Genomic DNA, 13,269 nt, shown 5'->3' on the forward strand with positions numbered 1-13,269 from the left:
GGGCTCTTCTAGATGGCTTTTTTAAAAATCAGCCTGGAGATAAGTGCAGCACCTCTGATTACTGGTACAGCACTGCCCAGTTATTTGGGGCTTTGCTGAAAAGGAGCCCGATTTGCTTTCAGCAATGAGCTGTCAAGACACGGCTGCATTAGACCTTGTTACCATCAATCCTCCCCTGCAACCTGGGCAGAATAAATTGGATCAAGGGAGCAAAACATTCTGAAGCACTATGGGTTCAGTGACAGAAACCATGCAGGAAAATGGGTCTGGGGCTGTGGCACTGAAACCACAGATGAACTTCTGCTGAATATTGGGCCTCAGAACACAAGGGTGAAGAGATTTTCTTTGGGCCTGAGTCACCGCTGAGCTGGCACTGCTGTGCACACTGTGCCATGTCCAGCACACTACCTGCTCCCTTCCTGATGTGCCATGGCTCTGAAAATGAGCGTCTCACCCAAAGCAGTCCTTTCTTCTTCCCTCATCCTCCTCTGGTGGTGGGATGAGACCAAAATTGGGAGCATGGTTAGTGTTGTCACTGCATGGAGCTGCAGAGTGGTAAATTTAAGCTGAAAACTGCTGAATATTTCCTGGGGGATGATGGAACCATGAGAGACCTTGTGCTAGAGAGCCAGAGCTCAGCCTGGCTCATCTCTGGCAGCTAATGAGCATGGAGAGAAGGCAAAGTGTGGATCAACACTGCAAAAGTGTTTTCCAGCACATCTCCTGCACTGAGCTGTCCTCAGGAGCTGTACAAAGCCATGGCTGTGTTGAAGTGCTGTGATGGCTCATAGAGGCACGGGTGGCAGCTGACCTGCACTTGCCAAGCTCTGGCCCTGGGATAGAGACCACTCAGAAAGCAAATACCAGCAAATATGTTTGTCATTGCTTCAGCTTTTTGGAGAGGCACCATTGTAGGAGAGGCCAGGCTGCCTCAGTAAATGGATAAAGGCAGGTAGTGAGTCGGAGAGAGGAAAGCATGCTGGATGAGCTCCTTGCAGGATGGTGGGAGGGTCTGTGCTTTTTGGCTCTCACCCCTGAAGAGCCAATACTCCTGCCTTGCCAGCCTGTACAGCTCTGAAAGCAAAAGCCAGAAAGCAGGAAACCCCTCACTGCTGTTAATGAGCAATGGGACCAGTGAGGCTGAAGCTGAAGGGAGTGCATTAAGAGCCCACCCAAGCACAGAGCCTTGTCATGACAGCACTTTGCTAGAAAGGATCCATTTGCTTCCCAGCCAACCCCAGTGATGGGCAGGCAGAGCCCGTCATCCTTGTCATTAAAGATTGCTCTGAAGGGAGCAAACACCATGTCTGAGATCTGCCAGGGCCGGCCAGGCTCAGCGACCCTGCCAGCCCACTGCAGGTGCTTTAGCACCCTCCAAAGTGACCCAGAAATGCTGGCTGGTAGGGCAGCAGCACTAAGGGAGCACATAAAATTTCTAAGACTTTCTAACACTGCCCTGGGAGGAGGGACACTGCACCAAGAGCTGAACCAATGTGGAGCTGATGAGCGGGTCAGCAAGTGCTGCCAATGCAACATGCATGTTCTGTATGTGAGTACAACTCTGAAGAGAAAAAAGCTTCACAACTTTGTATTCTCTGCCCTAGAGTCACTGTCATCTTAAGATTCAATGCAAAGATGAAAACAAATCATGCTGTCAAAAAATCATGCATTAGAAACAAATTATTCTCTCTAAATGCATCTTGGCAATATAGTTGATAAACTGTGAGTATGGGAAATAATTGAAAAAGCAGGGTGGGGACATGCAGGATAAATGACTAAAATAAGAAAGTAATGAACATGTGTAAATAAAAGCCACAATCAATAAATATAAATTACACTGTGACAAACTGTAAATAATCAGAGCATTTCAGGCCTGCAATGTGATCCTTCTTCAGGGAAAACTTGTGTTAGCAAATCTGCAAAAGCCTTAAGAAGAAAACAAGAAGACATGAGGTTATCAGGGCTCTTTGAAATGGCAGACACGATGGATTAGCCCCTGGATTCATTACTCAAAACCTCCACCAGCAGTATGGAAGACATGATACCAGCCCACTTCCTTCCTCCACCCCAAGGTACAAATAATCCTGGCAGGAGTGATGCCCTCAGCCTTTCTCACATTGATACAGAGAGATTAAAAAAAAAAAAGGGATGGCTTTTTTCCTTCCTGATTTAGCCATTTAGAAGGGGCTTTTGAAGGCTAACTCTTGTCTCTTGATTAACTGCACTTTCTTCCTCCCTCCTCTGTCTCAGGAATTCTTGTGCTGTTCAGAAATAAACACTCACTGTTCCCAGCCTCTTCTGCAGATGCATATATTGAGGCAGTTTTTTGTCCACCATGGGGGATTTTATCCCATCTCTGTTTCCAGGTCCTAAATCCTTTCCAGATCCTGGGGATTAAATTATCATCAAGACCAGACCATGCCAAGACCCTTCAGCATGAGTGGGAATGCAGCCTGCATTAGGAATGAACTCAGCCACTGCTGCTGAGAGCATAAAGCAGCCAGAGATCTGCACTGAGGATGGACTGAAGAGATTTGGGATGGATAAGGGCCGGTGGATTTACACCCTGGCCTACTGGCTGACTCTTGACTTCTGAAAATGAAGGTGAGGGATGACAGACCTTCATTTGCTGTTTCAGAACATGGTTGCTTTGTCTCAGCACATCTTTAACTCATTGCCCAGGGCACAGCAGGGAGGTTCCTGCTCACCTGCCCACCGTGGGTGCCCTAAATCCCTGAATGTTTGGTGAATCATAGAAGCACAGAATGGTTTGGGTGGGAAGGGACCTTAAAGACCATCCAGATCTAATCCCCTGCCATGGGCAGGGACACCTTCCACTAGGCCAGGTTGCTCCAAGCCCTGTCCAACCTGGCCTTGGACACTTCCAGGGATGGGGCAGCCACAGCCTCTCTGGGCAACCTGTGCCAGGGCCTCACCACCCTCACAGGGAAGAATTTACTTCCAACACCTAATTCAATCCTGCCCTCTCTGAGTTTGAAGCCACTCCCCCTTGTCCTGTCACTCCAGGCCCTTGTCCAAGTTCCTCTCCAGCTCTCTTGGAGCCTTTTCAGGTGCTGGAAGAGAAGAAGTTCTCCCCAGAGCCTTCTTTTCTCCAGGCTGAACAGCCCCTGTTGCTGTGGGTTTATGTCTTGTTAAATGCAAGTGGATGGAATGAAAATTTTGTTAGTGGACAGATTTGAAGGAAAGTATTCACTGCTCTCTCAAACGGAAGCTTGCTTGGAAAGCACCCTCAGGAGCAGTGTTTAAGGCAAAGATTGCAAACTCCACCTTGCTGCTGGCTTGCAGACAATATCATGTGGTAAAAATACATCATGCTCTACGTCTAGGGGTAATAATAAGAAAAGAAATTACATTAAAATGTAAAGTATTGTCAGTGGTTATTTCCATGGAAAGTCCATTTCCATTTAATAGCAGAGAATCCATCATGTTATGCCTTATTTCAGCTGTGATGGCTCCCAAGAAAAGATGTAGGTCACAGCCTGTCAAAGGCAGTGCCTTTGAGAAGAGCTCACGGTGCAGTTTTCAGGTGGTGGAGGGGAGGGTTGCCCTGCCACTTTCCTTTACAGCCACACCAGCACTCACCCTTCCCCAAAAGTGGTAGAAAATGTCACTAAATTTGGCTGTGGTGCTGTAGCACTTGCTGCAATGTGAGCAGGGGCTGATGGAGCAAAGCAAGAGAGTGGCAGCCCTGGAGTTCACACATGCAAAGAGCTGCTCCAGGGGGTGTGTGAAGAAGAAATGGGCAGAAGGTTTGAAATTTTGGGTACAGGCGAAAGCAAGGCTCACCCAGTAATTCTGCATCCCTACAAGCGCTCAGGAGCCCTGTTGGGTTAATGCTGTGCTGTGACTTGCACCACAGAGTCCAGGGGAGGCCGAACAGCCAAAATGCCCTGGTTTTAATGTAGCCCTACCAGCAATGGTTTGGGACATACCCTTGATCCAGTATAACAGAGGATTTCATGAGGCTCAATTAGCAAGGTAATTAATTAATCAATTATGTAAAACAGATGAGCAATCCGATATCCTGTTCTACAGTGATACAGCTCTTTGTTGAGACTTAATTAACACACAGGCTTGGGGACAAAAGAAAAAAAGAAAAAAACCCCCAAATCCTACAGAAGAATCAGTTGGAGAGAACGATTCCAACAGAGGATGGAAACTGGGCTGGAGACCAGATGGGACGACAGCCCTGCTCTGAGAGGATAGTGGAGTTATTTTGGGTAGTTTAACAACCAGCCTGATGTTTGTCTCCACCACTACAGCCAGCTGAGCCAAATTAGGCTCTCCTGCCTGCCAAAACAAATCTGTGGTAATTCCTTCTGTGTAACTGCTCAGTGCCCACCTTCCCAAGCTGGCTGGTGCTGTACATGACAAGGGAGGCGTTCAGCAGATGTGTTTATTGTTTCTGTGCCTCCCAGCTCCTCTCACTCTACCAGGAGGGCTGCAGGGCTGAGCTGCAGCTTTAGGGTCTCTAACAACCACCAAAGCTCGCTGCAGGTGTTGGATTCCTACGTGACCTGTACCAAAAGCAATGCAGATATTGATCTTCTGTAACAGCCCCTTGTAACCCAAAGTATTTCAATAGCCTACATTAATCTGTGAAAACCTACATCTTGTTACAGCCTCTGTTTTATTTAATTTTACTTTAGGCTAGTAGTTATTTGGGTCAATTCTTTGCCAGTTGTGATAAATTGATACATCATCTGTGATGGAGCAAAACTGTGTCAGGGCTTCTACTTATACAGACTCTTACTCGAATATGTTTGCATTAACCAGATCTGTGATATTCAATACAGAAAAATCAGTGTCAAACCTGTGTCTCAAACCCTGCAAATAATTGTAGAGGTAGTGTGTTTCCAAAGCTTAAACTAATGTGCTTATGGACCTTTCCTTTAGCAATATGCTCCGGGGCCAATTTTCCCATGTTCAAGGGCCAGATTGCAAATGTATTGGCTAGGAATGGAAGTAGAGTCATGCTCCAGCAATGATTTTTATTGAGTAACTATAGATGAGAAAAGGCAGTTACTACCTGGCAAAGACCCTGCATTTTAAGTTTTCTTTACAAACACTCTCTCTGGCCAAGCCTTTAGTGTGGAATTGCAGGAATTTATAGCAATATGTGGAAGAAGCTGATACTCAAGACCAATGCTGCCAGAGGCTGTATTTCTTTCTAAGGCTGCTGCCAGAGGGGTTTCTTGCACAGCTACAGCTGGGAGCGTGACTGCAGAACCACTGAATGCTCACATCAGAGCCTTTACATACCTCTCCTTCATTGCTGGGCTGACAGACTGCTGCAACATCAGAATTTGCTTCTGGTCTTGCTCCTCCCTTCCTCCCAGAGTGCCACTGTGTGGTTTAACCCGTGCTTTCAGGGATTCAGTTCAAGCACTTACTGGATAATGCCCAGCCTGTAGCAGGAACCTGCCTCTGCAGTTTCTGGGTTTTCATGGGCTGATCCCGAGCTGTGCCAGTCACTGGGAATTCTCCACTGGAAAAAACTCGGTTCAGTCCTGGAAGATGTGGATAGGACTTCTCTGTTCATGCTCAGGGGGTCTGTCCCCCTCATTCACAGCTTACCTAAATCTGTTGGTTTCACTGTTTCCTTTCTCTTTCCAACACTATAGGAAACCATCTCTTCCCCCTGCCTTCTCACCCTCTCTAAAAGAGCTGGTCTCATTCCAAAAATGGGAGTGTTTAGAAAGTTGAAAGCCTATTAATTGCTCTCTGCCTCTTTTTAATCTATTCAAAAAGCTGTATGGCATGCAAAGCTGTTGTGACCTGATTTTTCTTTTTTAATATCTCACCCTTTGACTGTCAGTATTTAAGGAAAAATGAAACTAATCATCAGTGAAGGCTGTAATGCTGCTGTTTTGTAACTGCTGGAGAGCTCAGAAGAAAATTTTGTAAGAAAGGGTATAAAGGAGGGAGAGAGAGAGAGAGAGAGAGAGAGAGAGGAGGTGTGTGTATAAGTGTATGCCTGCATCTCACATTACAGGTTTCTCAGAACAAACCAAAAAGTATATTCATTTGCAAAATAATATTAGTAAGATAAGGAAAATATTTGTATCTTGGAAAACAGTGAAAAAAAGGGCCATTTTTGTAACTTTGTCCTGAGTGCTCCTTTCCACGTAGAGGGATGACCCCCCCAGTATTGCCCAGCCTGGCAGATTTTTTAGTGAGGATGCAAAGGTCGGTCTGCACTGTCCTCCAGGTAAGATTTGTCCCTGCTAACATTTCATCTTAAACCCCAAATGACTTTTTACTATCGCTGGAGCAACAGATTTCAGCCAGAGACACTCTTCAGTAGGGAAGCAAGGGCTGTATCTCCTGGCAGGGAATTCATGGAAATTAGTCTGAGATTCTCCTCTGAAAATGGAGGACAGAGTCATGGAAAAGCTAAATATAAATCTATGCAGCTTATCAGGACATGACAGGTGGGATATAATAATCTACTATGAGTATTTTAATGTATGAAACCAAAGTACAGCATTAAGCCCAGCACAAGATGTTACAGGGGGGAGCAGCAAAGTATGGATGATAAAACACAAGCTAAACCTTATATTAGGCATGGAAGGAATTCCCAGAAGTGGATTCCTCAAAATTCCAGTGGGTATCCCACTCCCAGGGGGGTCTAAAGACATATATATATATATACACACATATAAATACACACATGCATATATTATATACTTATTTATATACACATTTGTAATTAGAAGGGAGTTGTGTGTGTGTATAGCTATGCATGTGTAATACAAAACAAAGCTTGCAAGGTGCCTGCAATTTGAAAACTAGAAGGAATATTAAAAAAAAAATAGAGCTCCAATCATCAACCCTTTCTGACAAGTACAATCTCATTTGCAACTCACACACCTTTAAGCTCTGGATTTCTTTTGCTTTGCTCCCAGTGCTCAGGGCCACACACAGCATCTGACATCTGGAACAGCTGAGACACTTCAGCACAGAAGATCAAACACTTCAAAGAGTCTCAGAGCGGTTTGGGAAAGGGAAAACCCAGTTGTTCTCAGAGTCAGGTAAGGCAATGTACTGGAAGTGATGTGTGGTACCCACAGTAAAAATAAACTAATGAATGCAGGCAATTGAACTGAAATTTCACGCAGGTTCTGACCCTTGATGACCCAACTCAGCCAATGGTGCATGGGCAGATACATTATCAGAGCATACCTGATGAGAATTGTGCAAATGGTTTCCTGTTTTCACCTGGTACTTTTTAATATTCCACATACAGAGAAAAGGTGATGAAATAACATTTTTAACTCTGTAATTAGCACTGCAATAATGCTGCCTGTTTAAATTAATTAGTAATATTAAAGAGAAGCTCTAATTTAATTACAGAGACACAAACCCAGGTTCTTCTAAACGAGGATGGCTTCCCACCAATTGTATTTAATATAATTTTGCCTTCATTTATCATGTAGATAATGGCCACTGCAGAGTATGGCTGTGTTTGTGGAATTGCCCTGGATACCTTCAGAAGAGACAGAAAAACATGATAATTTACAATCTGGGGAGGAAATAGAAATGAAAGCTTCCCCCTCTGCCCTTGCTAGTTCCTTAAAAATAAATTTTAATGTAATTTGAAAAGTTCTGATTTTGGTACAGTTATTCCATTCAGTTTGGTTTCATTTCTGCTTCTAAAAGAGGGGTTTCTGGAGACCTTACATTAACTCCACAGATTACAGCTGGCATTGAACAGGGATATAAGTTATGATGCAAATATAAAGGAGCATCCATTTCCATGTATGATTAAATGCTGACTCAAGGTAGTGCAGTATTTTTGATCCCCTAAGTTTAATAAAATTCAGGACAGGCAATAAGGAGTCACAGACAAATTAAAATTTATTGAGACAGACAAAAATGCAACTATTTCAGACTACAGTTAAGCATTTACAGTTAACCAAAGGTAGCAAAATGCTCACATTCCACTTAACTCCTTATGGAAAAAGCATTCAGAATTTACTATGCAGTTCTACTTACTATGATAGTCTACATCCATCTACAGTAGGGACATCGAACTGAAACACGTAATATTTGGATCTCTCCTTACAGATCTACACATTGAACAGTAACAGACATCAACAGCATTGAGAAAAGTATAAAAAGACCAAAACCCACCTACTGTAGAAAGGGCTTTTTGATGTATAGTAACTGTACAAAGCAGTCTGTGGATGAAAGGATGGGATACAGGAGGGACTGCGAGAGAAGCCAACAAATGGAGGAAGCGAAGCTTGAGCGACCTGGTGGTCTGGGTCAAGTGGTGACCTTAGATCTACGTCAGTTGCTGCTTGAGGGAGAAAAGGCTACAAAACTCCTAATATCAAAATATTCCCATGCCAGAAATGTACACTGAGACTAACAGACTAGGCTGGAGAGGCAAAGAGAAGCATTCACTAACAAACAGTGTTGTTTTAAATATAAACTTTACATTTTCAATATAAACTGTAGAATAAATATTAAATAAACACTTCAAATGGTTTAAAATAATAGTACAGAACAGCTTAAAAAAAAAGGCAAAGAAAATGAAGAGGATTCTTTGTGTTCACAGCAAAGGCCAGTAATGACCCAAAAAACCCAGCTGTGCTGAAATCCGAACTCAACATTTTGATTTAACTACAGTAGTTAAAAGAAACACAAAGCAATGGCTAACAGTATCTCATAGTCTGTAATATGAAAAGAAAATGAGATTAAAAATTGGTTTGTGTCTCTACAAGAACGGGACAACTCTGATTCCATTTGGTTTGTGTCTCTAAAAGAATTGGACAACTCAGATTCCATTTTTCACAATGAGAAAATGATTGGAAGGTCAATGACTTGATTCAGATGGGAAGAAAATAAAAGGAAAAAGAAAGAGAAAGGGAAAAAGAAAGAGAAAGAGAAAAAGAAAGGAATTTAATTAAATTAAGTTGGAAGCAAATTAAATCCTTTACAAAGCATGAAGAATGGAAGGGGCTCGATCTGGAAGAGCACTGGTTCTTGGTAGAATAGCTGGTTTCTTTATCACTGTTTCATTAAATAGAAGATTTTCTTAATGCATCTCCCCAAACTGGACACACACATACATATGCACACACATATTTGTGCATAAATGTATATAAACAGACACACAGAGATATACACCTGTATATATATAGGCTGCAGATCCCCCACCATGGGAGGATGCCAGTGGATCACAAAAGGGCTTTGCTAAACAGCTTTGCAGGATTTGGGAACTTGGTCTCAAAGCAATCCAGAGTCTGAGCCGCCCTTCCAAGCACAACAGCCTGTGTGCCCTGCTCCTGCCAGGCTGGGACCGCTGGGATCGGGCACTGCTGCCCTGCAGTCCCGTGCAGCTGCCCCAGGCCATAAAATGGCACATTTCCCATGCTGGCTCCGAGTCAGAACACTTGCACAAGTCAAACAGGTGACTGAACAGTCACCTGGAGAGGGGGTCTACCTGAAACCAGGCCAGCAGGCTTAGAACAGTTGTGTGTACTTGTGTTTCTGGGTGCAGGGAGATGTGCTACCGAGGCCACCCCAGCCAGCCAAGGCAGCTGCCCTCTCGCCAGGCCGTGCTGGGCAGGGAGCTGTTTCACTGGGACCCACCCCATGTTTGAGCTGGTGAGTCTGGGAGACAGCAATTGGTTTATAGTTAGATATAAACCCTTCCAGCTCTGATTTGGAAGCATCACATGTGAAAGATTACAGCCAGGAGACCACCAGTGGGTGGTGCTGCCATGTCTGCTCATGTAAACGGAAAGATGTTCACATTCACTTTTGAGGGCTTATTTAACAGCTTTATTTTAACCATCTTGCATGTTTCCTTGTGACACAGCCTGCCACAGCCTCAGACCTGGTACTGCCTGCAAGGGCTTGGATTGACAGGCTTTACCCTGGGGAGGTGCTGGGCAGGAGAAGGGGTTTGCTCTGTGACCTTTGATGTAAGGCATAGTCCAGGATAAGCTGTTGTGGAGGGACACAGGACTGCCAAAAAACCCCCTAGCTCTGTGGGGTGAATGAGTCCAGTCAGGAGGATAGGCATAATGAGCCAATTGTGGAGCTCAGATTTATGTCAGAATGAAATGGCAGCTCTGTGCCTCAGGCAGGTCCTGCACAGGACAGCAGAGCCAGACTCATAGAGTGTGGGGTTAATGAAGAAAATACCAGAGGAAAACTAGACAGGACGTTTGAGAAGGAACCTACTGATGGTGTTCAATTGCTTCTCACAAAATCATATTTGGGGAGACAAATGCTGGATTATCTGCAAGTTGGCAGGATTTCTGTGAAGCAAATAGAAAAAGTGTGTGTGTGTGTTTGTGTGCTGTGCAGCTCATGGACAGTGATTATTGAATATATTTTTCTAAAGCTACGGGAAAACCAAAGGGATTTGTTTGAGGCAGGGCAGATTGCAGGCCTTTTGCAAATGACTGTGGTGGCAGATTTTTGGGAGGATGCAGGGGCGTGAAACAACAAATTCCTCATGGTTTTATACATCCTTCTGCATTAATGATGATTATGTAGGCTTGCTCTTTGTTTGCAGGTCATTGATCTGCATAAATAGGAAATGCAAGAAGAGAAAACAGGAGAGCCCCTGCAGCACATGGTACCTGAAAGGAATTCCACTTCTGATCACGTCTGAAAGCAGAGGTCCTACTCAGAGGGCTGCCAGGTGTGCACTGGCTTTGGAAAGGGCTGAGAGCCAACACCCTCAGGCCAATGTACCTAAAAAACTGACTTCTGCCAACCTGTGCAGTATTTTCCAGCTTTCAAGTGACTATGTAGTCAACCATGTTGTGACTCGATGCTGTCTCCACCTCTACATACATTACTAAGAAAAAAAATCTAATTAGTCTTTGTTATAAGAAACACATTTCTTATTCTGCAAAATAACTCACTGGCCAACAGGCAACTGCTAAAATACTTAACCTGCATCCTAATGCAAGAGTGGGGTCAAGGTTCCTCTGACTGCTTCAGAAAACAGCAAAAGTAATAAAAGGTCACCACAGCACATTACTGCATCCAAGAACTGCCATGGGAAAGGACACTGCAAATAATTTAATGTCAATATGCTCTGACACAAGAGCTTTGAATATATGGGAAGTATCGAGGGAATCACAGATTGGATTTTAATACTATTCTTTTTTAGGAGTGTGTATTGCAAGTGTGCAGTGTGTCACACTGAGCCCAGGGGTTCTGCTTTTGAAATATCACCACCTAAAGCTGCTTTTTTAAACAGGCTTCTTTACATTAAATGAATGACAGTTACTTTTGAGAGTTTGTGTCTTCAACAGCATTATAACTTTGGAAGGAGGGGTTGCTAAATGGAGAACAGACAGATCTGTAGTGTGTGATCTGGAAGCAGAGGCTGCTTGTGTGTTGTTAGTGACCCTCCTAGTGCAAATGAGCTCAGACAGAAGCTGAGGAACAGCTCTGGAGGTGGTTATGATGCTAAAAATTCACAAAACACTTTCCCTTTAAACGCTCTGAAATGGAGATGGACTCTGTCCCCTGCCTGTTGGGCTTGGTCCATGATAGCTGCAGGTTCCCAGCATCCCTTAAGATCAAGTCCATGTTCCTTTATCAAATAAAGAGTGAGCTGATCTGTGTCCTGTGCCCTAGTGGGAATTTTGCCTTCAGTGTGAGCTGGACTAAGCCTGTTGAACTCATTCATGTAAGGAAGAGAAAGTCCTGTCAGTGGGTTTCCTTCTGGATTAAACCCCTGGTACTGGGCAGCCACTGTCCAAAGAGACTTATTCTTTACTAGGACATTATAAATATGGACTAGAAAATGAGGCACCTGCTTTTCCTTCTTGATGAAAGAAAAAACTGTTTCTGATATGATCCAGGTAACAATTTATGACACAAATTCTCTGATATTCTAAGCCTTTGTATTGGTTTGTTGAGCCCCTTCCAGGATTCTTTCACAGGATGGATTTCATAAGTGGTGCAAGTGAGGATTAAGACACGAAATGGTTTTAAAACAAAACTCATTGCCCTTGTGGACAGAACAAAAATCCCCCAAACCAACTGAACAGAAGCTGTACTCCAAACAGTCCTTGCTGGAAATGAAGTCGTCATCCAAATAAAATTGACTATACAAAATTAAACTCAGTAGAGAGGGAATATTTGTGCCAGGTACTCTCAGATACAATTGCAGAGATATGATGTGAGTTGCAATATTGTGCAAAACATGAGTCCTCATTATGATGGGCACTACCATATATAACCAATTTCATCATCCTTATCATCATCTTCATCTTCATCATCTTCATTAGCTGCTCTTACATGAATCTTCAGTTTCCCTTCTTTGTCTTTTTTTGTTGCTTCAGGTTCCTCTTCCAAATCATCCAACAATACAACAGATCCACCACTGCCAAAATCCCCTGAAGTTTCTTGCTCTTCTTCTGAAACAGGCGAGCAGGAAAGGTCATTTCCTCACAGAACACCAAATTCCACATTAATCACTACCCTTGTCATGCAAGCCACTGTCATTTGCATTGTTATTTTAAAAATTCATTGGTTTAGCTATTCATGAAACAACCTTTAAATTTCAATTTTCATTCTGAACTGGGATAAATACGTATCAATTGACTCTGAAAAACTTTCTTGCATAAATGGCCCCTATGCATTGTCCTCATCCTAGAGACATGACTGGAAAGTTCCAGATCGTGGGCATGCAGGCCAGAAAATCATTATTCCTTTGTAAATACTTGAATTCCATCACAGCTCTGTAAACCAGGCTAAAAATATTCCAAAAATTATTTGAGTGCATTAACTTCACTCTGCAAATGTAGCTCTTAAACCTAAGATCTGTGGTGTGATTCTGGGCATCCTGGATCTTCTAGGTCTTTTTTCCTTCTCAAAAAAGAAAACTGCACTCACAACCATCCCTGAAGCACTCTGAAGCAATGCAGGTGAAATCTTCCTTGTCTAGGCACAACAGCTAATTGGTGATTTCACTTACCTACATAATATTGTCCTGTCAGCCATTTCATTGGGCTTGGTTGCTAATGTATGCAATTTTACACATTTAGGCCTTCCATTGTGCATTCCAGAGTATACAGAGCAATATATTTAATAACCCCACAGAGCAACCCCAGACCCTTAATTTTAATATCACTAACTGCACTTTCCAGGCTGGTAGCAAAAGTATCTTAACAGTGGTTATTGCCTGCTAACTTGTGCTGCACCCCTGCAGTCCAAAGGACCAATGAGGGATATACCATTTGTAGTCTGAATAGGAAAACAGAG

At 43.4% G+C, this 13,269-nt stretch overlaps 1 protein-coding gene across 2 annotated transcripts in view; it reads right to left on the bottom strand.

Annotated features, from left to right (window-relative positions):
* Positions 1–7,863: 7,863 nt before the first annotated feature.
* The window catches only part of SPOCK1 (sparc/osteonectin, cwcv and kazal-like domains proteoglycan (testican) 1), a 279,078-nt gene continuing 273,672 nt past the window's right edge, over positions 7,864–13,269 (bottom strand). Inside the window, exon 11 of one of the 2 annotated variants that reach the window (XM_008632635.2) lies at positions 7,864–12,422. In XM_008632635.2, the coding sequence (XP_008630857.1) occupies positions 12,232–12,422 (191 nt within the window). In that variant the 3' untranslated portion in view covers positions 7,864–12,231. The remainder of the gene's footprint in view (positions 12,423–13,269) is intronic. The other variant, XM_017732962.1, reaches the window with a different exon arrangement.

The sequence above is a fragment of the Corvus brachyrhynchos genome, unplaced genomic scaffold (assembly GCF_000691975.1).
Source record: "Corvus brachyrhynchos isolate BGI_N302 unplaced genomic scaffold, ASM69197v1 scaffold54, whole genome shotgun sequence".
NCBI classification, from domain to species: domain Eukaryota; kingdom Metazoa; phylum Chordata; class Aves; order Passeriformes; family Corvidae; genus Corvus; species Corvus brachyrhynchos.